This window comes from Rhododendron vialii, chromosome 13a (assembly GCF_030253575.1).
Source record: "Rhododendron vialii isolate Sample 1 chromosome 13a, ASM3025357v1".
Lineage (NCBI taxonomy): Eukaryota > Viridiplantae > Streptophyta > Magnoliopsida > Ericales > Ericaceae > Rhododendron > Rhododendron vialii.
Genome location: NC_080569.1, coordinates 31,014,202 through 31,035,582, shown reverse-complemented (window position 1 = coordinate 31,035,582; position 21,381 = coordinate 31,014,202). Strand labels below are relative to the sequence as shown.

At 38.6% G+C, this 21,381-nt stretch overlaps 2 protein-coding genes and 1 pseudogene across 2 annotated transcripts; all 3 read right to left on the bottom strand.

Annotated features, from left to right (window-relative positions):
- On the bottom strand, nt 1-363 carry LOC131314109 (egg cell-secreted protein 1.4-like). Its single transcript, XM_058342601.1, has one exon. It carries the CDS (start codon nt 361-363, stop codon nt 1-3), a length of 363 nt encoding a protein of 120 aa, XP_058198584.1.
- A 5,376-nt stretch (nt 364-5,739) lies between these two features.
- On the bottom strand, nt 5,740-6,697 carry LOC131314108 (non-specific phospholipase C2-like; annotated as a pseudogene).
- Nucleotides 6,698-6,923: 226 nt separating this feature from the next.
- Nucleotides 6,924-15,024, bottom strand: LOC131312575 (non-specific phospholipase C2-like). Its single transcript, XM_058340434.1, has 4 exons — nt 14,165-15,024; nt 12,149-12,651; nt 8,165-8,341; nt 6,924-7,465 (listed from the first exon to the last, which is right to left on the bottom strand). Exons 1-4 carry the CDS (start codon nt 14,758-14,760, stop codon nt 7,173-7,175), a joined length of 1,569 nt encoding a protein of 522 aa, XP_058196417.1. The 5' UTR covers nt 14,761-15,024; the 3' UTR covers nt 6,924-7,172.
- Between the last annotated feature and the right edge of the window lie 6,357 nt (nt 15,025-21,381).

Here is a 21,381-nt window from a genome sequence, read left to right as displayed (position 1 = left end):
TCACCTGGCCTGGGGAGCTGAAGCTGAAGATTGTGGCAAATACACAGGAGGAGAGGGAGGACTTTCTACCCAAGAACAGTAACCCTTCACTGCATCACCAAACAAAAGACTAAACGGCCCATATTTGAAAACCTCCTTGAAGCATGCATCGCCGAGCTCTTTGATTCTCTTGCAGCACTCAGCGCCTAGCCCTAACCGCTTCTGCTTCAAAGCGATGTAGAGATCCACACGACATCCTTCCACGCGGTTGAGATATCGCCAGCACTCGAAGTGCTGGCCTTCCACTAGCCGTTTCCTAGTGTGATTCGCCGCAGTGGTTGGTAATATGGTGGCGGCCACCGCGATGATCATCATGAGGAGCATGGTGTGTTGGAGTGACCTCATTTTTTGTTTTGTCAAATGGTGAGGGTTTGCTAGAATGAATTGGCTATGTATGTTATTATTATTTTTTTTGACGAATTAACATTGAATCATGGATTAATGGCGGTCCGGTCGAGACAAGATCATTTGTCCCGTGCTATCAGATCTAGCTTCCAATGCAATTTTTGTCATTGGATCGTGTCTCGAAATTTCACTGTCTCAAATTGTCATGTGATCCAACGGCTAGAAGTTACGTTGAAACAGGAATAGCTAGGTCAGATTCATCCTATGGCTGACCCAATTTAAACAAAGTTTTATTCATAAGAGTACAAATCATGCTCTTGCGACAGGGAATCCTAATTAACCTGGTTAATTTACGACATTGTTTTCATTATGTATGCACTTATTTAATTTTGCAGTAATTAGTTACGATATTATTGCAAGGAATGGCACTCTCTTACGTTTCAAGTGTCATGTCTGAGTTTCAAACAGTAGTTGAAAGCTTGGTAACCGATAAGACCATAGGGAATTGGAATATTAATGAAGAATTATGGGGTGCAGTTTAATTTGGCCTGAAAACATCTCACACAAAAATTCTTGAAAGATCGATGTAGCCCAGGGATTCTATAGGGCGGAGCGCCCTACAAAGATTATAGTGTGGCATACAGCTGTAATTTGATCAATCAACGGTCCAGATTAAAAATAATATTTTACTAATAAAAGATTATTTATTAACGGTTAAAGTTTAAAAACACACCACAACTGTTCGTTGTTGAGATCGATGGCCCATGTGCCGCACTATAATCCCTATAGGACGGAGTGCCCTACAGAATTTTTCAATCCGATCGATGCACACTATTATAGAATATTCTAGAAAAATAACTATCTAGATAACAAGTGTAAGTGTTGAAGAATTTGAAGAAGCCTCCACCACATTTTAGGAAATGCTCTAGAATTTTCTCTAGGTGCCTATAAAATATAGGTGGTCTCAAGATTTCCAACGAAGTTTCCCAACAACCCATAGAGATCGCAAAATCCCTGGGCAACTACCGGTGTTGAGGCAACCAAACTTCCGCAATAACAAATTTAACCAAATTCATAATACTCACCAAGTCTCCCACAATAGTGTAACCTTTAGATGTGTTTGATCATTTACATTTGTTTGGAAGATTTAAATGAATGGTAATATTTTCAAATGCAATGACTTATGTAGCTCTTTTAATCAGCATTGTGAGAGATTTGGTGGATATTATAAATTTGGTGAAATTTGTTGTTGATGGAAGTTTGGTTGCCTTTACATGGTAGTTGCCCAGAGATTTTTTGATCTCTACGGGTCGCTGGAAACTACGTTGGATCTCTAAACCTATTTATTTTGACTAGTTTTTAGATTTTTTTATACTTGAATTTCAAGAGATTCGCATTTTATTCGTACAACAACTCACTCTTCTTTGACGTCACCTCGGAGTTTCTTTTTGCAAGAAAAATGCTAAATTTGTATAAGTTAAAAATGAATTTAGTTTTCAAACTGTACACGAGCAATTTGTGCGTTAGCAGAATTTGTCTCTTGATGGTTGGTGGAATCAAGTAAAACACAGCTTCTTGTATGAGATTAAAAAGGATCGAGGCCCAAAGAACAAAATACTGGTTTATAGAGATCTCGTTGGTTGCGTAGATTTTTATAGGAATTGTTTAGGTCTCGTTAGAGCATCTCCGATGGCCTAGTCTCTTCCCCCTTTCTTGCCACTTCCGACAGCTCAAAACCCTTCCCAAAAGCCTCGCCTCCCTCCTCGTCAAAGCCCCATACGCTACAGTACCTCGCCACCACAGCCGAGGTACGGGGAGCTTGCTTCGTCTCTCTCTCTCTCTCTCTCTCTCTCTCTCTCTGTGGTGGTGTTGTGTACGTTCAACCAAATACGAGCGAAGAAGTCGACGACGGCACCAGAAGTCGATGACGGCACCAAAAAACGAGATAAGAAGTCAACGACGGCTGAGAACGACAACTGAGGACGGTAATTTCTTCTGGGTTATATTTTTGTAGAATCGATTTCGACGACGGCAATTTTTTGGGTTTCGATTTGTTTTGGGTTGAATCCATTTCGACGCTGGCGTTGAATCGGAGTTGATGTTTCGATTTTTTGGATGTGTATGTGTATGTATATACCTGTGTTGAATCGAATGATTTCTTCTGGGTTGAAAAACAGGTGTATGTATATACCTGTGTGCGTATAACGGTATATATTGTGTTTTCTCTTGAGGGAAAAAAAATAGTTTTGGGATTATTGGAGAGCCTGAATACATAGTCTGTTGGTTAGTGCATCCATTTGGTGGCTAGACAAAGAGCAAATTTACACTTTTTCTAACCAAATTTGCTTAGAATACCATTGAGCCTATTGGAGATGTTCTTAGGGACTTAGTAGGTGGACAGGTAATTGATGATGGGAGCATTGTCCTTTTGCTTGAGGATGATCTACTGTCGTCATATGTAATATTAACCTTTTTAGTCTTTAAAGTATCAATTTTGTCTCATTTTGGTCCCCAATAAAAAGATTGGAGACATTTAGTCCCCAACGTTTTAGAATGTGTACCAATGTAGTCCCCCACCCATCACGCCGTTGCACCGAATGGTAAAACAAGGGGCACTCTTGTCATTCCCACCCCCAGTCCCTTTATCTTTGCCAAAACAAAAACAAGGGGCACTCTTTGGATTAAAAATTGTTTGCAGTAACTTTTTCTTTATCTTTATTCAAATTTTCTTTTTGCTTTTGTTAGTTTTGCGTTAAACTTTAGTGATTTGTTGATTTGTCTTGACGAGAAAAATCGAAAATGTATAATTTTTTTTTATCTAAACTCATAATTTTTTTGGAAAAAACAAAAAAATAAGTCAAAAAGCCGTCTTTTTAACTCATTTCTGCCTTTTTAAAAAAAATTATGAGTTTCGATCAATTTTTTTACTTTTTCGATACCTCTCATCGAGACTAATCAATAAGTCACAAAAATTTGACGCAAAACTAACAAAAGCAAAAAAAAAAAAAGAATAAAGATTAAAAAAAAAAGTTACTCTAAACTTCTTTTATTCAAACCCACCCATATTATAATGCTGGGTTGAATGCAAAAAAAAGAAAGAAAAGAAAGAGCAATGGGTTGAATGCAAAAAAAAAAGAACTTTTTACTCTCCACTGCATAGATTCTTTAAAAGCAAAAAAAATAAAAAATTCACATGGTTTATACAGTACCCACACACATTTAATACTTGCATCATATATATCATACACACACGAAATTAGGTTCCCACAAAATCAATACAAATGAAGCCAAAACCCATGCAAACAAACCGAACTTTTAAAAATCAGAGAGAAAGGACCCATTTTTATACCTCTTCCACAAACATTGTCCATGATCAAATTTTGAAATCTTGTAATCTCAATCCGTCCAAACACGATCGACAACTTTTAGATTCTTTTCTAAAACGGGGGAGTTGAATAGGGTTGAAATTTGGTAAAATTTCCCCTGGGTTTGGGTCGAACGTGGGTTGAGAGGATTAGGGGAGGGGAAATGACAAGAGTGCCCCTTGTTTTGCCGTTTGTTGTAACGGCGTGAAGGGTGGGGGACTAGATTGGTACACATTTTAAAATGTTGGGACTAAATGTCTCCAATCTTTTTTTGGGGGATCAAAATGAGACGAAATTGATACTTTGGGAACCAAAAAGGTTAATAAGCCTACGTAAATGAACGTGGTGCATCTTTATACATTTCCTAAAGACACCACACCTGAGATTTCTGTGAAGCAAGGTTATTAAAAGGGCTTTTGTGTCTTTTCCAGTCGTAGGTAATTAGCTAGCTAATTCAGTTAATCTTGAGATCAGTTGTTGATTAGTTAGGAGTTTGTTATCAGTTTTTGCTGAGCTGGCCCCAATGCTCAGTCGTGTGTATAAATTGGCATTCTCTTCTCGATTGTAAGCAACGAACAGAATTGAAAAGAATCAAGAAGATGATCTCAGTTTCTCTCTCTAAATCTCTTCTCCCATCTCCTTCTCTAGTTTGGTTTATAAACTTCTTCAATTTCTGTTACGGTTTTCAATTTTTTATACTAATTTTTTAACGGTAGGTTTCACAATTTGTTCTGCATCAACACCCATTTTCTTTGCAGCATTCCCTGCCTCGAAAAAGCTCTTTACTGCGTTTTTCGTGTATTCAGACCCTTCCTTTACGGTCATTTTTCCGATTTCATCAGAAAAACCGGTGAGAATGTCGTCTCCTTTTAGCACTGCTGCGAGTTGCACTAGCTCCTGCTGGAATTCAGTGAGTTTGGCTTCTTCATTGGTCTCGGTTTGCCTTATCCGAACCGGATTTGGGAGTTGCACTGTTAATTCCAATAGCGAAGCAACAGAAACTAGCAATTAGATACTACTATATACTATGTTTTCAGTCTTGAACTCTGTTTTTGATTTCGAATGCGTAAGATGAAAAGGAAAAGGAGACTACAAAATGAAGTGAATGAAGAGTTGCATGTGTTTTCTTCTTTGTGGTTGTTCAGAAACTTCCCCGAGAATTACTTGTAAAATCAAACGATGAACGTAATCACCTTCAAGGGCGGGACTGGGAATCTAAACTGCCTTGGGCTAACACAAAATTCACGTACAGCCAACTTTGAATTCGTGATGTTTGTGTGTTATCAGTTTCCCTCTTGATGTTATGAATTTCTATGCAAATATTACGAATTGTTGTATGGATGTTATGATTGCTCGTGCAAAATGTTATGAGCTCATGCACGATCCAAGATGGAGTGTGCCACAGGTAGCATTATTTCGAGTTTTGAACCATACAGTAATCACGAGGATCACGTACGCGTGTAAATTAATGAGCATTGCGTAGGTATGTACCAGGGCAATCAGTTCTGGGTTGTTGTTGGGTGTCTGGACTATGTTGTCGACTGAGCCGGCCCAAGCATCCCTTCTTGTGAGAAAGGTGAGAAAGGAGGGAAGGTTGAAGATGTTCTTCACTGTTGCTGGGATTGATGAATGCTCGTACTCTGATGCGGCCATTGACACTCCATTGGGTCCATGGACAACTGTTTAGCTTCGAAAAACAAGATAGATTTAATCAAATGATCTATATGCGAGATTGTACCAAAATGACACGAAGTTAACCAGTAAAGCAAAGTTATTTTACTCTAGCAGGTGGACTAGCTCTAAAGCAACTACAAACAACATGAACGAAGGGGACAAAAAATTTGCACATTGCAACGGTGGATCGATAGTGCTAACAAGTAAAACGCACAAATCATTCCAAATCTGCGGATAGCGTCAAACAAAGAGGGATACACTCACCGAGTCACCGGTGCCCTTCTCGATCCAAGGTGAGACCACCATGGTTGGAACCCTAACCCCAACCTATCAAACGAAGAGGGATACACTCACCGGTGCCCTTCTCGATCCAAGGTGAGACCACCATGGGTGGAACCCTAACCCCCAACCTATCAAAGTCGAAAAATCCGGCCCGGGCGACACAATACCGTCAGGGTTGGGGACCCCGCGCACTGGCGTCGGGACATGATCAAAGTACCCACTATGCTCATCATACGTGATGACCATCAGAGTCTCGTTCCACTGCGGGCTCGCCTGCGGCGTCTCGTACACCTCCTTTATGAACATCTGCCTGTTGTACACGTTGTGCGATGGGTGGTCGTCGTTGGCCGGAAACAGCTCCATGTCCATGTACCGCTGCTCCACCACGGTGGAGTTCGGCAAGTTCCCGCTCTTGAACGAAACATCGTGCGGGTGGAAGTTGCCTACGTACTTGAGCTTCCTTAGGTTACGGTAAAACAGAGCCGCTGGGATATTCTGGTAGCATATTCCGAAGGATAACCCGGCTGCGTCAACGTTGTCGAAAATCGTTCGTTGTGGATGGAAGGAAAGGAAGGACGGTTGTGAACTGTTGCATCTCCTCGTTAATGTGTTGGCAGCTTCTTATTAAAACCCTTACACGATGTAGATCCCCATAGAGATCCGAATTCATTTGCGCTTGCACATGTGTACCACGCCCCAAAAAGATCATTGGTTCACTTAATTTTGATTCACATCACCCAAAATGCATAAGCTTAAGGTACTAGTAGAATCTGATAAACAAAAAAAGAAGGTACTAGTAGAGTCCTACATGGTTTATTATATGCACAAGATCACCTACGTAGACTTCCAACGTGTGATGGAATAGAAAATCTTATTTGTGAAGCTTTCCGTGAAGAAGGTTTTACGGAGCTCAATTGGGACCGTCCAAAAATGTTTTGGACGGTCCGGATAGAAAATCAATTGACCTGTAAAAATTGTAAATTTTACCGCATGGTGCTGGCTCGGCAGATCCAAGCCGTCCAATGCAATTTTGGATAGCTTAGATGTGGAGAGAGAAAAATGAGAGAGAAAGAGGATGGATGATAGGAGAAAGAAGGTTTCAATCTGAGCCGTCCAAAAGTGCATCGAACGGCTCAAGAGTGCCGAGCGGACACCACGTGGAATATATCCACTTGTCATTGAAAAGTTTCTCTCGATATTGTTACTTTTGCCTCGTCCTTTTACTAGTCATTGGAATTTACCCAAAAAAAGAAAAACTAGGAGTCATCGGAATTAGGTATATACCTAATTACTCGAATTCAAAGGCAAAAAAAGAAGAAGAAGAAAATGGTGTTCAACCTTTTTAACCACACCACAAGCCCGTTCCATTCCCTATTGGTCTACTTTAAAGCAGATGCAAATGTGGTACATTTTGTACACATTTCCTAAAAAGATTCAACATCTAATTTCTATAATTGGTCTTCATTTTTAGGGCTTTGATGGTCTCGTGGTGAGGGAGGGCCTCATTTTCACGATCTGTTCTTCGTCACCACCCATTTTCTTAGCAGCAATCCCTGCCTCAAAAAAGCTCTTTACTGCACCTTCCATATACTGGTTCCCTTCTTTTACCGTCATCTTCCCGATTTTCTCGTGAAGATTCGTGAAGATGTTGTCTCCTTTTAGCACCGATGCAAGTTGCATTAGCTCCTGCTGGAATTCTGTCAGTTTGGCGTCTTCGTTGGCCTCGGTTTCCCTGATGCGAACTGGAGTTGGGAGTTGCACTGTTGATTGAAAATAGCAAAGCAACACAATCTACTGATTAGAAATTCATTTCCAATTGGGACTGTTTTAGGAAAAGGAGACTCCAAAATTAAGGGAATCAAATGATGCAGTTTTCATCTTTTGGGGTTGGTAAGAAAACTAGAAGAACATGAGTTTAAGGGATGTCTGGTGTTCCCCTAGTCCCCTCCGTTTAAGTGATTATATAAGCAGACCACATATCCAGAAGTACAAATGCCAATCCATCCAACTGCCACCAAAACAAATGAATAAAGGACAATGGGCGATAAATAAGCAAACAGCCAAACATGGCCTTTGACAAGACTGGCTTGACGGCTTGTTAATGAGGTAATTCTCTCAACGGAAAGAACATTTACAAAAAAATTCCATAGCAGATGATAAAACCACATTTTGTTATCCTTCCAATCCAACCAATACACACACAATCAAAGTCCAAAGTTCTATGTGCCATATGGAGTAGTAATTTTCTTTATATTATCCTACTAATTCATTTCGTTGGGTTTTCCTTAGTAAATCCAAGATGTACCGTTACCAGAAAAAAAAAAATCCAAGATGTAGATATAGAAACATATAATGATATAATGCTACCCAAAAAAGGGGACAAAATCAATTTAGTTTTATCAGCTCTTCCACTTAGTTAGATTAAAATCATGAGAATCACGGGGGAATATGAGCATTACCAGGACAATCTGTTCTTGGTTCTTTCCGGGTTTGGACTATACTATGGAATGACCCGGCCCAAGCATCCCTCTTGGTGAGAAAGGAAGGAAGATTGAAGATATTCTTCACTGTTGCTGGGATTGATGAATGCTCATACTCTGATGTGGCCATAGGCACTCCATTGGGTCCATGGACAACTGCAGTGTCATCACTGTCATCTTCAGTTTCAAATAAATTACAGGTATCCAAGAATTTAACTCAAACGAGTAAAACTTAAAGTAACACAACATATCGGACAAACCCTTCCTATTGTAGGCAAAAAATATGATTGTCTGTTTCAATCCATCTATTTCCATAACGAGTTGTGAGGGATTTTGGAACCTCTGTTGCCCATTCCTTGGGTTTAAAATAATAAGTTTACAGATGTATTTAAGATGAATGTTGCGTTGACAAAACCATTCTCTCTGGTTTGTTTTTGTAGTTCATTTCGCTGACTTGTCAATGCCCACTCTTTTAGTGCATTGAAATAAAATGAAATCTGTATTTACAACCTGTAATGAAGACTACGATGAAGATTTGGCATGCTTTTGTTACTTGCTTTGAATAGATGGGCTATAGTAACTTAGGATAGCATCCGTAAATGCTAAAAAACACACACAACTCAAAGAAAAAGAAAAACAGATGTGATGCTTTGAGAATAAGATGTTTCAGTAACATGGATTCATATCTAACACAACTTGGGGACATTTACTGAAACAACACAAAATCCCATACCCGAACACCTCGAAGCCTCAAAACATACTGGGCAATCTAAGTTGACTATAGGCTCAGATAAATAAATAAAAAAACTTGACTATAGGCTAGACCAGTGTGATTTGAGCACTATTTAAGTCGTAACCTACCTTCCAACACTGATATAATTCATAACAAAGACCACTCTAGGTCAAAGTCTACAACAAGCAAATCAAATGCAAGCCAAAAACTCAAAATTTTGAGGATTATATTGTATTGTCTGTTATGAAAGGATCTGAAACATCTACAAGTAGATGAGTTCAACATCTACGAGAAGATGAGTTCAGGGTTACAAGATTCTATAAGAGTTAGCTTATTGCCTGATACCTGACTAAAAAAGATTTATCTTCAGAAAGAAAAAAAAAATGGGTTCTTCAACTTGTGATCCAATGTGCTCAATCCATTTTTTCAGAAAAATACTCTTCGATCAGATAATTATCAGAAATTCAGAATTTGATCATCATGGCTTTTATGTCGTTATTTAATCAACGAGTTCTACAATAAAACAGCCCGATCATTGTAGTACACTCAAAGTAGGGCCGGAAACGGCCACCCGTGCAGTCCACTGGGCAACTTGAGAGAAGTCACCTCCTTTTGACAAGTCACCTATCACTATCAGGTCAATGGAGCAATGCTCCTGTTTTCTGTTTCTTCCTCTCTTTTTCTTGGGTAAATTTCTCTTTTTTTTCTTTTTCCCTTATTTTATTGTTGTTCTTTTCTTATTTCGATGAAGAAAATTAAAAACTTTTCTGATAGATTTCTCTATTTTAGTGAGGGACTCAGTTTCCAACGCTAAACTATAAGAATGATGAGTACTCTAGTCATGAAGGAAATAAAGAGAGAGTAAGACATGGGGAACAAGGATTTAGTGCTCTTGGGTACTTTTCCTATTACCCCCAACGACTCTAGTAACCACATATTTATGTGGATCTTTACTCAGAAAGTAACCCCACCCAATCTCCTGTTCCATGTCCTAGAGCATTGAGTAACTTCTAAAGGTATCATATAAAGGCACTGGCTATTTGTTACTAATATCTTTAGACCTTAATATAGTTTGTTTTTATGACATGGCAAATCATATACTACAAAAATGTACATTTAGGAAATGGGGCTGGTGGGGTTCGAAACCATCATTATAAACTGAGCAAAAGGGTAGCAAACCAACGGGGCTACCACTCAAGTCTTGCTTGAAATAGTGGTAAATATGCTCTTGAGAATGTATAATTCTTTGCTTTGATTCTTGATTATGTCTTTTGTGCACTCATTATCAAGAGTTTAGACTCATAATTAATGCTTGGGCATGAGTAGGAGAGAAAGTAAGAGTGTGACCGCCCAAGCATCTGCTGAAAGCATTTCAAACTATTAAAATTCGCAAGAGGGATGACTGAGAGTGAGGCAGAGTAAGGATTTTGTGACTAGGATCAAGACCCCTCTTCTTTGTTTTGGTAAGTTGAGACCCTTCTTTTCTCAACACTGCAGGGTCTGATTTTTCAGGCATGAATTAAACAGATAATTTTTGTGACTGAGAATGAGCCGAATAAAGCATTTTGAAGAACTATGTAAGGTTGATGTTATATATGTAAGTTAATGTTTTGGGGTATGTGATTCCAGAATCATTTGTAGAAAAGTACCCCGTCGTCCATTTTATTTTGAGATATCCTAAATTAATGTTCGCTGTTTTCGAAAAGTCAAAACAAAGTATGTTCATTTTCACAAACTAACTCTCATAAATGACTAAAAATAGTTTCAGAATAGCGTGTCCCTTTAAAAAGTTAAGTTCCCCGGAAGAAGCAAAATGAGACGGAGGGAGTGTGTGTCATGTGAAGTTAATGTTGTGGGGTTTGTGTTTCCAGAAATCTGTGTGGCAAAGTAGTAGGTGAGATGTGATATCAATGCTTGGAAAACTGTCTTTCACGAGGTGGGGTTGAAAATTAAAAGAGATAAAGAAACAATATGGTGCCTATTTTTATCACCGGTGTCAACATGAACTTTTCCAATGAGAGTTCTTCCTAACAATGGACCCTAGAATGAAGCAAAAGAAGTGAAGCCAAATGATAAAAGTCCACTTCAAAAGTTCAAATGAGTGAACCCATTTTAAAAATTTTATCTAAAGAAGTGAGTAAAGTGGGCAAAAGGAAAATTGAATTCTAAGCTAACGTGTCAAATTTGACTTATCTTTATCTTTTTCGAACTCTTTTGATTTGACTAGAAAAATCTGAAACATAGTATATAAATAGTTGAAGGCGAAAGAAATTCATTCAAATAAAAATAAGTGAAAATACATCATTTATAACTTAGGTACCAACAAAATCAGATTTGCGTGGAACCCATTTCAGGATCCCACACTACACTAATAAAAGGAGTAGTTCAATTTGTTTAAAATTTCATTTTAAGGTTCCTGAAAAAAATTAGCTCATTCCGATACCGATAACGACAAGAGCTTGATCAACTCATTCAATTTTTTTCCCCGCGAATTCAAGCATGAAAATTGATCACGTCCTTAACAATATCCAAATGAGTTGATCTTTTACCGGGACTCTTAAAATATGTTTTAAGCAACAAACGTGCCACAGCCGCAACACGGGGATCACCGCACAAGCCACCACATGGCTAGTGGGGCCCACTCCAGGCCTCAAAAAATACAAAAAAAAAAAAAATCCATAAATTTTAAAATAATATTTTATGGGGTCCTGTAAAAAATTAGCTCCAATAGATATCGGTAGGTATATTTTCTGAATTCGTAGGGGCGAAACTGATAAACCGAGCAGTTTTGCCCCTACATATTCAAAAAATATACTTACCGATATTCGTTGGAGGTGATTGTTATAGGACCACATAAAATATTATTCTAAAATTTATAAATATTTTTTTGTATTTTTGTAAGGCCCGGAGGAGCGGGCCCCACCAGCCGTGCGGTGGTCCTAGAGTTTTCGTTTAAGCAAATTGAATGTCTCTAATCATACATGAGTGGCACCCACCTTTGGGGTAACACCCAATCCCGTGTGCAACAAATGGTGACCTATCGTTCTTTGAACAAGTGAAATTTTAATCTAATCAAAAGTGAACTTATTAATAAAATTAGTAGTTTAGTACCATACTCCAGTGGACAAGTAACAGTCATTATCGCTACCCAAATTCTAACAAGCAAAAGCTACACCCAATTTCAAATTCAATATCAAAAAACGAAGAGAAAGCGAGAGAGTTAGACTTACCAGTGCCCTTATCAATCCAAGGAGAAACCACGATGGTCGGAACCCTAACCCCCAACCTATCAAACCTGAACAAAAACGGCTCCGGCCCCACAATCCCATCCGGACTCGGCACCCCGCGCACCGGCGTCGGCACATGATCGAAGTACCCGCCGTGCTCGTCGTACGTCACAACCATCATCGTCTCGTTCCACTGCGGGCTCGCCCTCAGCGTCTCGTACACCTCCTTCACCAGCATCTGCCCGTGGTACACGTCGTGCGACGGGTGGTCGTCGTTCGCCGGGTTCGCCTTGGTGTCCATGTACCGCTGCTCCACCACGGCGTAGTTCGGCAGCTTCCCCTTCTTCGCGTCGCTCTTGAACGACGATTCGAACGAGAGGAAGTTGTCGACGTACTTGAGCTTCCTTAGGTTTCGGTAGAATAGGGTCGCCGGAATGTTCTGGTAGTATATTCTGAAGGATAGTCCGGCCGCTTCGACGTTCTCGAAAATCGTGCGTTGTGGGTACCTGTCGCGTGTCGACGACATTAGTATCCGAGAATAACTTATTCATTGATTTTTTGTATAAGTTATTACGGAGTTCAATCTCAATCGTTCAAATGTATATTAGATGATCCGAATTAAACATAATTTTCCATTAGCAATAATAAATTATTTTTAATTTAAATTATTCAAAATATTTTTAAACGATTGAAATTAAGCGTTTTCGTGAATAACTTCTTTATCGAGGATAAGCCTAAATGCGGGCAGGTAGCATAAAACGAAGAAAGAAACAAATTTCTTGGACGTTGGAATTGAATTATTGGGAATCTTTAAAGAGTAGCCAAATGAAATACAGTACAAGATAGGTTTCTAATGTACCGTTAAAAAACACATCTGACATTTGTTTAGCTTTTCTTCATTATTGAGCTTTCTTTCTAGACTTGTCGATTTTATAGGACCGAACACAATATGCGATTATCAAAAACAGTAAAAGAATTAACACATTGAATTTACGTAGTTCCTTAAAATCGGGTAAGTTTACGGAAGAGAGAGTAGCTGCTGTTTTATTATCAATCAATCTCCGCTCGTTACAATTCGCTCTGCACCACCGCTCCGTTCGGACAACAGGCTTATTTCTAAAATTCCTTTGTTTGATTTTTTTTGAAAAAAAAAATTCAACTCAAAAAACACCCATTACTCCTGCTTCTAATTATTACTTTCATTTCTTTTTTCACTCTCCAATTATTATTCTCATTTCTCTCTCTATCTATGTCCACTTACTTCAATCATTACTCTATTTCTCTCTCCACTTATTATCTAAAAATCAAACTCAAAAATTCTCAAAAATACATCCAAACACAACATTAGTATCTCTTCATACACAACATATAAGTCACAGTTCTAACAATTTTCAACGAAAAATTAAAAAATGGTCAAGATATGTCGAAAGTGTTGCTTCAACTTTGCTTTTGATCGACTCTTAGTGCAAGGGTACTTCCACTTAACTATATGAACTACATGAACAAAAATTTATGTTTTTACAGATTTCAATGCAAATTATTCATCTCACATACATACGTCGACTAAATTACTATTTAGCAAAAATAATTTAACTATTATCATTAGCATAACGCCAAAAATAATATACGGAAAACCCACCATTATTTTGGTACGTTAGATTGTTACATAAGAAAAGGAACCAAATGTCCCCTTCGTGTTTGTGTCACATCCATTGCATACGGCAACCATGCATTAAATGGTGTTAGACACATCTGCATCCGTAACTGAAAATGTGAATTTTTAGATAAACCATTACATACGCGATTTTCCTTCACACCAAAATGTCGGCAATAAATAACGGGACCCACCATGTCATTTCACATCGGCCGATACCCGCTACGCATCACCAATTTCCAGACCATGTCTGTATCCAAATAGAGATTCGGATATATGTGTACGTAGCATTACCAAAAACCCAATCTACTGGCTAGTAACATCTACTGCGTTAAATGAATTGTTCGTCAAAAATCAAAAATTACCCTTTCGCGAGCATCGCCTGAATGTTGCTAGTAGCGCCGGCGGAGGTGCCGGAGTGGACGTAGAGCCGGTTCGGCTGCGTGGACGATGGCACCGAAGCAAACCACCGGTCGAAGACAGCAAACTCCGAAACCAGGGCTTTGTAAACAGCAACCTTATCCGGATCAAACCCGTTCATGACATCCTGGGTCATGTTCGGGTCCATGGAATGCGCTTGCTGGGCGAACCCGTTCATCGGGGGCGGGTCGGCGGACGTGTCGTTGGATCCGAATATCTGCTCCCGGATGGCCTGGAAGGAGTGGCCCGGGTCCGGGTCGACGTAGTGGGCCTGGTTGCGGAAGTAGAGGAGAGGGGAGTTGGGGTCGGTGGTGGAGAGCGGGTTGGATTCGGACCCGGTGACCCCGTTGATCTTCGGGTTGAGTTTCTTCATCCAGCCCAGCATGTGGTCGAAGGAGCGGTTCTCCATGACCACCACCACGATGGTCTTGATTGGACTGGATGAAGTGATGGAGAGGCTGTGGAGTAGGAATAGGAGAGTGAAGATTGTGGATTTGGGTGCGGTGGTGGGGGAAATGGGAGATTTCTTTCTTGGTGACATTTTGGAGAGAGAGGGAGAGATGTGGTTGCAGAGCTGCGAAGCAGAAATCCAACTTTATATGCGTGGGAGATTATGCGGGTGAGAGAGAAATCCAACTATGAATGAGAGTGATTTGCGGATAAAAATAAAATTAACAAAAAAAGTGATTTTCGCAATCCCAAATTAATTTTGACACACCCATGGATTTGATTTTGGTACCCTCTTCTGGAGTGTGATTATTAATTTGAAAAGTGTTAAAATCAATTCTTTTCTATCAGTCGATATGATGTTAGTGATGTTTCGACATTGTCACATACTCGCTTGGTATTTTAATAGTAATTTTTTTTCATAACTTAGGTATTTTGGTTAATTTATCTGCACCTCGAGTTTTCAATTAAATTTGAATGTCCAATTCTACTGTTCACTTGCAAAAGCTTTATTAATCTTTTTCATCACATATTTTTGTAAAAATTTACAACCAAGAAAGTGTTGAAACACTACGTGACGGGATCTAAAAAAACCACAGCATGAACCAGTTGTTGGAGCCTAGGGGCAGTCGGTTTGCGCAGAGTAGAGGGAACAAGTGTCATGCCGTTAATATTTGTCGTTTGCCTCTCTGGGCCCATCAAGACTATTTCTTTCCTCTTCTTTCTCTTGGTACATGGGAACGGCCAGTCTGACTTTTTGCTTCAAAGCGAATCCTCTTCATGCGCACTTATCAAAAGTACTAATCAGTAAAAGGTTAGTGATGAATCCTATCCGGGGTATATGTAATTTGTAGGGATTTTATGAAAATACTAAAACTCCATTTGTTTATGGTTTGGAAATTGGTATAAGAAGGGGGATTAAATTCTTTCCGCCTCAAGTATAAACTTCACGATTTTCGCCATTTATATAACCAGCAAAGTAGTATAAATACGTGAAAAATCAAAATGATCGAACATCGATAAATATATCAAAACTTAAAAGTTGATTGATAAAATAGGCAATCATTAATCCGTCAACAGCCATTTATTTTATGAACAAAAATTAAAATTTTGATTTACCTAATGATTTTCAATCAAGTCGATCGTTTATGTGAATATACATTATTATTATGTAGGTCTTACGAGATAAACAATTTTGCTCACTGCAACAACAAAACGGTGGAGCTCAAAAATTGCCGGTGGCAAAAACTGTGAGATTCCGGTTTCGGTGAAAGAATCGGAGAGGATATTCCCATGCTTTTTGCTTTTTTCATTATGGAGTTCTACTTTTGTAGCAAATGTCTTTTCCTTTTTCTAATAGGATTGAATGCGGTTTTTTTTAAAATGATTTTGTCACTCTGCTTTTTGTTAATGTCACTTTTTTACAAGTGTAACGTTAACAAAAAAGAAAATGACAAAATCAATAGCCTTTTTTTTCAATCGATAGAAGAGATCATTTTTATATCAAATAAGAAGTTCATAGTACAAATCCGGGAAAAAAAAAATTCTCTAAAAAAAAAACACCCACATGCAAATTGGAAAACTCAAACTTTTAACCTCTTAATATGATACAAGAGTCTTGGCAAAGTGAATTAACCTCAGTCGATTGATTGAATGCAATTGTTAAAGTCACGTACTTTATTATTATGGCTGCGATCCAACATGAGATTCCAAAGGTGGTAAAGTTAAACATAAATGATACTCACACAGATTTTTCGTACACAAATTATTATGTGAGGTCCACTTCGGATCTCACACAAATGATCCGACCTGTTCATTAAATATAAAATATTTTTTCAAGAGTCCCCTCAAAAAAAGAGTTCAATCCGATATCTATAAGTACTCGATCCAATCATCTAACTTTTCATTATCCTAAAATCTAAATAAAAAGTTAAATGATTGGATCGAGTACTTATATTATCAGATTGAGTTGATTTTTTGCAGAGACTTTTGAAAAAATATTTTACATTTAATAAACGGATTGAATTATTTGTGTGGGATTATAAGTGGACCCCACACTACAATCTGTGCACAATTGTTGTGTAAGTAGTATGACTGAAAGTTAAATGCCCCCGACCACCAAAACAGAAAGGTGGTAAAAGCAGATGACACCTGCATTTAAGTGAAAGTGACACACACTATAACATTAATTACTACTCCTTATTAATGCAAATCAGGAATTTTTAATCTTGTTTTATCATAGGAAATTAATCTCATTATACTACTCCTTCCGTCCCTTTTTAAGTGTCCTGCTTCGTAACTCCAACTTATTAAAAAGACATCATCATTACACCTTTCACATCAACTTTTTCCTCCACTTTCTCTACTTACCCATCATCATTACACTTTTACTCACTAACTTTTCAAAATAAAATCTACTTTTATGGGACAAAATAGACAATACACCAACTTTTACCCCCTCTAATTTTACAAAATGGACACTTATTAAGAAACAGCTCAAAATAAAATACTAGACACAAAAAAAGGAACGGATGGAGTATTAAATTTTGCAACTTGCAACTGATTTGATAAGGAGCAAATATTTGTTTATTATATATCTATATAATAAGCTAGCGCAGTATTTGAATTTTATATACTACATAAATCTAACGATCTAGAATGGTCTATTGAATCCAATGACAGAGATCCTAGGGTTGGCCACTTTTGGGAAGATCCAAATCTCTCTCTCTCTCTCACATTCTTCGAATCGTGCCTTCAGACATGGGCATGCATCGACCTTTAGGTATGGGCAATTTGCTCATATATTTCTTAGGACACTCAAAACCATATCAAATACCGAATCTTTCGAGCTATGTCTTTAGGCACTGGCATGCACCAGTGATATAATAAGCTAGCTCAATATTTGAATCTTACATATGTAGTAATAAATCTAGACTCTTTATTTCTAAATCCTATGGTTAGCAAGTGTTAAGAATTTCTCTAAATCTAGACCATCCATGTTTTGTAACCAACGGCTAGGATTAATTTCCCAAACAATTACTTATCTAAAAGGAATAATTTTGGACTCATTTTATTTGTTATAGAAGTAAGACTTATATATGGTAGTCGACACAACCATATTGATTTTACAACAGTGCCATACGCACAGATTTTCGCAAACAGACAGCACGTACAGATGAACTTTGGACCCGTTTTGGGTCCCGCAAAGATGATCGGAGCCGCTCATTTTATTCAAAACATCTTGTTTAAGGTCTCCGTAAAAAATCAGCTCATTTGGATGTCGGTAAAGGGGTTTACGAAACACCCAACTTTGCTTCAGAAAATAGCATGTTTTTTGAAGCAAAGTTAGGTGTTCCGTAAACCCCCTTACTGATATCCAAATGAGCTGATTTTTTAAGGGGACCTTAAACAAGATGTTTTGAACAAAATGAGCGACTCCGATCATCTTTGTGGGATCCAAAACGGATCCAAAATCCATCTGTACGCGCTATCTGTTTTCAGAAATCTGTGTCGGTAGCAGTTTTGTTGATTTTATATGTTACTCGATTTGAACTCTTTTGCGTCCATTTTTTTTTTTTTTTGGGAGGATACATCAATCGGCCTTCCATTGATAATTGCAGCATCAATTGATCAACCCTCCTTTGATAATAGCAGCCTTCCCTCGGCGCCATATTCGGGAAAATGTTTTGACATAAACAGAGAATAAGGAAGCTACCTCACGCATGGGGAATGGAGGGGCTGTAGTGCATCCGTCGTACGGCCGACCCAATCGTCTATCTCGCCACGAATAATTTGGATTTAATCCGAGCTCTTACAAATTCTAACCGTCCATTGTTTGGATGAAAATTTGAACTGTCCATTACCGAGATGAACGGCTGGATTGAGTGGACTGCAGCACCTCCGGGTCCCACGCATGGAGCCCTTTTTTAACTTTCCATGGGAACTTTTTACCAACAGATTTTGGAAAATTGAACTCCGTTGTTAGATTTGTTAAGCTCCTGATTTGAGGTGGATAGAAGAACTTTCCATAGGATCATATAACGTGAAAGGAAATATAAAACGTGAAGAGGGAAAGCAGAGGTAAACTTGATTGGGAGGAGATGTAGGAGATAAAATAGGAAGAGATTTGTTGGAGAAGAGAAATTGTGGGAAAGAAAATTAGCTGCTAACCTTGTTCATTTTGGGGTTTCAAAACTTTTGGGTAGGGTTTGTCGGTCTTCAATAAAATTTCTCTATATATTTCTCTCCACTCATTACTTTCAAAAACCTCCCTCAACACTCAATCCGAACAGTGGTAGGTGATTGACTTTCCCTCCATCTCTAACACTTCGAGTATTCCAGATTAATTTCAACAGTTTGAACCTTGGAGCCAAAATTTCCTCCGAATTTTTTTGTGATTGATTTCTTGCTGAGCCAATTTTTGTGGATAGTAATTTTTGACCAAGTTTAAAATTGGAGCCAATTTTTTAGGAGAAAATTTTGTCAGCCGGACTACGGTCACCGCATGAAATTCGCGGTGACAGTCCACCGCATGCCTTTTGGGGTTCATTCTGGGTCCCAAAAAAATACAGAAAAATATTCATAAATTTTAAAATAATATTTTACGGGACTCTGTAAAAAATCAACTCTAACGAATATCGGTAGATATGTTTTTTGAATTTGAAGGATGAAACTGCAAAACTAAACAGTTTCGTTCCTACGAATTTCGAAAAACATACCTACCGATATCCGTTGAAGCTGATTTTTTACAGGGTCCCATGAAATATTATTTTAAAATTTATAAATATTTTTCTGTATTTTTTTGGGGCCCATTCCAAGGCGTGTGATGGACCGGAATGCGGTGACCCTAGACTTTCTGAAATTTTGTCTCCACGAGAAAATCCGGCCACTTGATTAACTCCCACTTGGAGTTGTAACCATAAAGGAAAAGAAAAGAAAAGAAAAACCCACTCACGGGGAGCCAATTACTCCTATGAATAATAGAGTCTATTTAGAGGGAAAATTCCATGGGAAAAATTGTGCACTTCATCGAGAATCCACTAAAAGTGGAAGGCAACGACTGTATCTTCAAAATCATAAAGAGTAAATTGGGCAAATTGGCTTCAGAATCATAAATTTGACAAATTGAATAGGACATATTATAAGGATTTTTGTTACAGTAATGTAGAGACCCAAAAAATTTTAATTATTGAAATGCTTATTAAATGCCTAATTGGAAAAATGAGATTTTATTTGGTGGTTATTTGACTTGAGGATTGAAGTGAGAGAATAGAAACTTGAGGGTGTGGGTATGTGATTTAAAGATATTGGAGTACATATAGGAGAGTGTGTGTAGGAGATAATTATATCTCTCACTCTCTCTCTCTCTCTCTCTCTCACGCCGTCCTCTCTCTCTCTCTCTCTCTAGCCGTGTATCTCTCTCTTCCCCTCTCACTCAAAACTCTTTCAAGACCTCAAGAATCTCAGAGATTAACCTCCCTTCGACCTTCCAATCGCGTTCTTGAGCTCGAAAATCCTTGGGTCAAGCTTGGAGCGGAGCTTTGAAGTTCAAAGAGGCTAGGGCTCGTTCAAATCTCGTAGATCTTGGTTATCGTCGCGAGGTAGTGATTTCTAACTTTCTATGTATGTTTATGAGTTGATTTAATATCCAAAACTTGCTTTGGATCGTTGTTTGGAAGCCTTGTGTTTGCCCTTGAAAGCTGTCAATTTGGGCTGAAAAATCCAGGTGCTACATGTACCATCGTTTACCCCGGTACATATAGCAAACCCAGATTTCTTTGATTTCGTTCATTGCGTACATGTAGTGCCCTTAACTGCTACATGTACCAAACTCAAATTGCATCTTCTGTTCGCTGGGTACATGTAGCGCCCTTAATTGTTACATGTACCAAAACCCAGATTTTTCATTTTGTTCACTGGGTACATGTAGCACCCTTAACTGCTACATGTACCAAACTGAAAATTTCTGAAAAGTTTTTCCATTCATGGTTTGGAACCCCGATCGCTTTTAAACCCTTTCGGACACTTCCAAACCTATCTCAAGCATATTCAATTAAATTCCTACGATTGATTAATGTTATCTTTGGTCCATTGGTCTTCCGTTAGTAAGAAACGAATAGGGAATTACATGGTTAAGATTTCGTTATAATGCATCCTATTAATTGTTGGTTACTTGTCAATGTTTATGGCTTGTTTGTGACATTGTTGACATGTTGTAAGATGTCCCTTGTATGAGTGTGATCGTTTGGAATTCATAGCTAGCATAGTGAATAAAAGAGTAGTCGTATGTGTCGGAAGTTGGGTAGGGAGTCTCGTAACGCAAGGGGTGGTAATACGGAGACTCAAGTGGGTCACGTAACGCAAGGGGTGGTAATACGGTGATCCAAGTTGTTAGGGTTTACGTAACGCAAGGGGTGGTAATACGATAACCTTTGTGATTGTTCTACGGTGACGCAAGGGGTGAAAATACCGATGGTGGAAATTGGCGATAGAGAGCCGCTTCGAGATTGCTAGAGTTGTTACTGTCTTGTGAACTAGTTGGCATATTAAGACAAAGGCACATCTTAGAATGATCTTATTGGCACTCTTGTGAGTTTGTTGTTGACCATTGATTGAGCTGAATCTCTTGACTTCATCCCTTCTACCCGTATCATTATATTCATACATAGAATTGGTAGAGATTTTCTTACTGGGCTAGTGTAACTCAACCTAATCT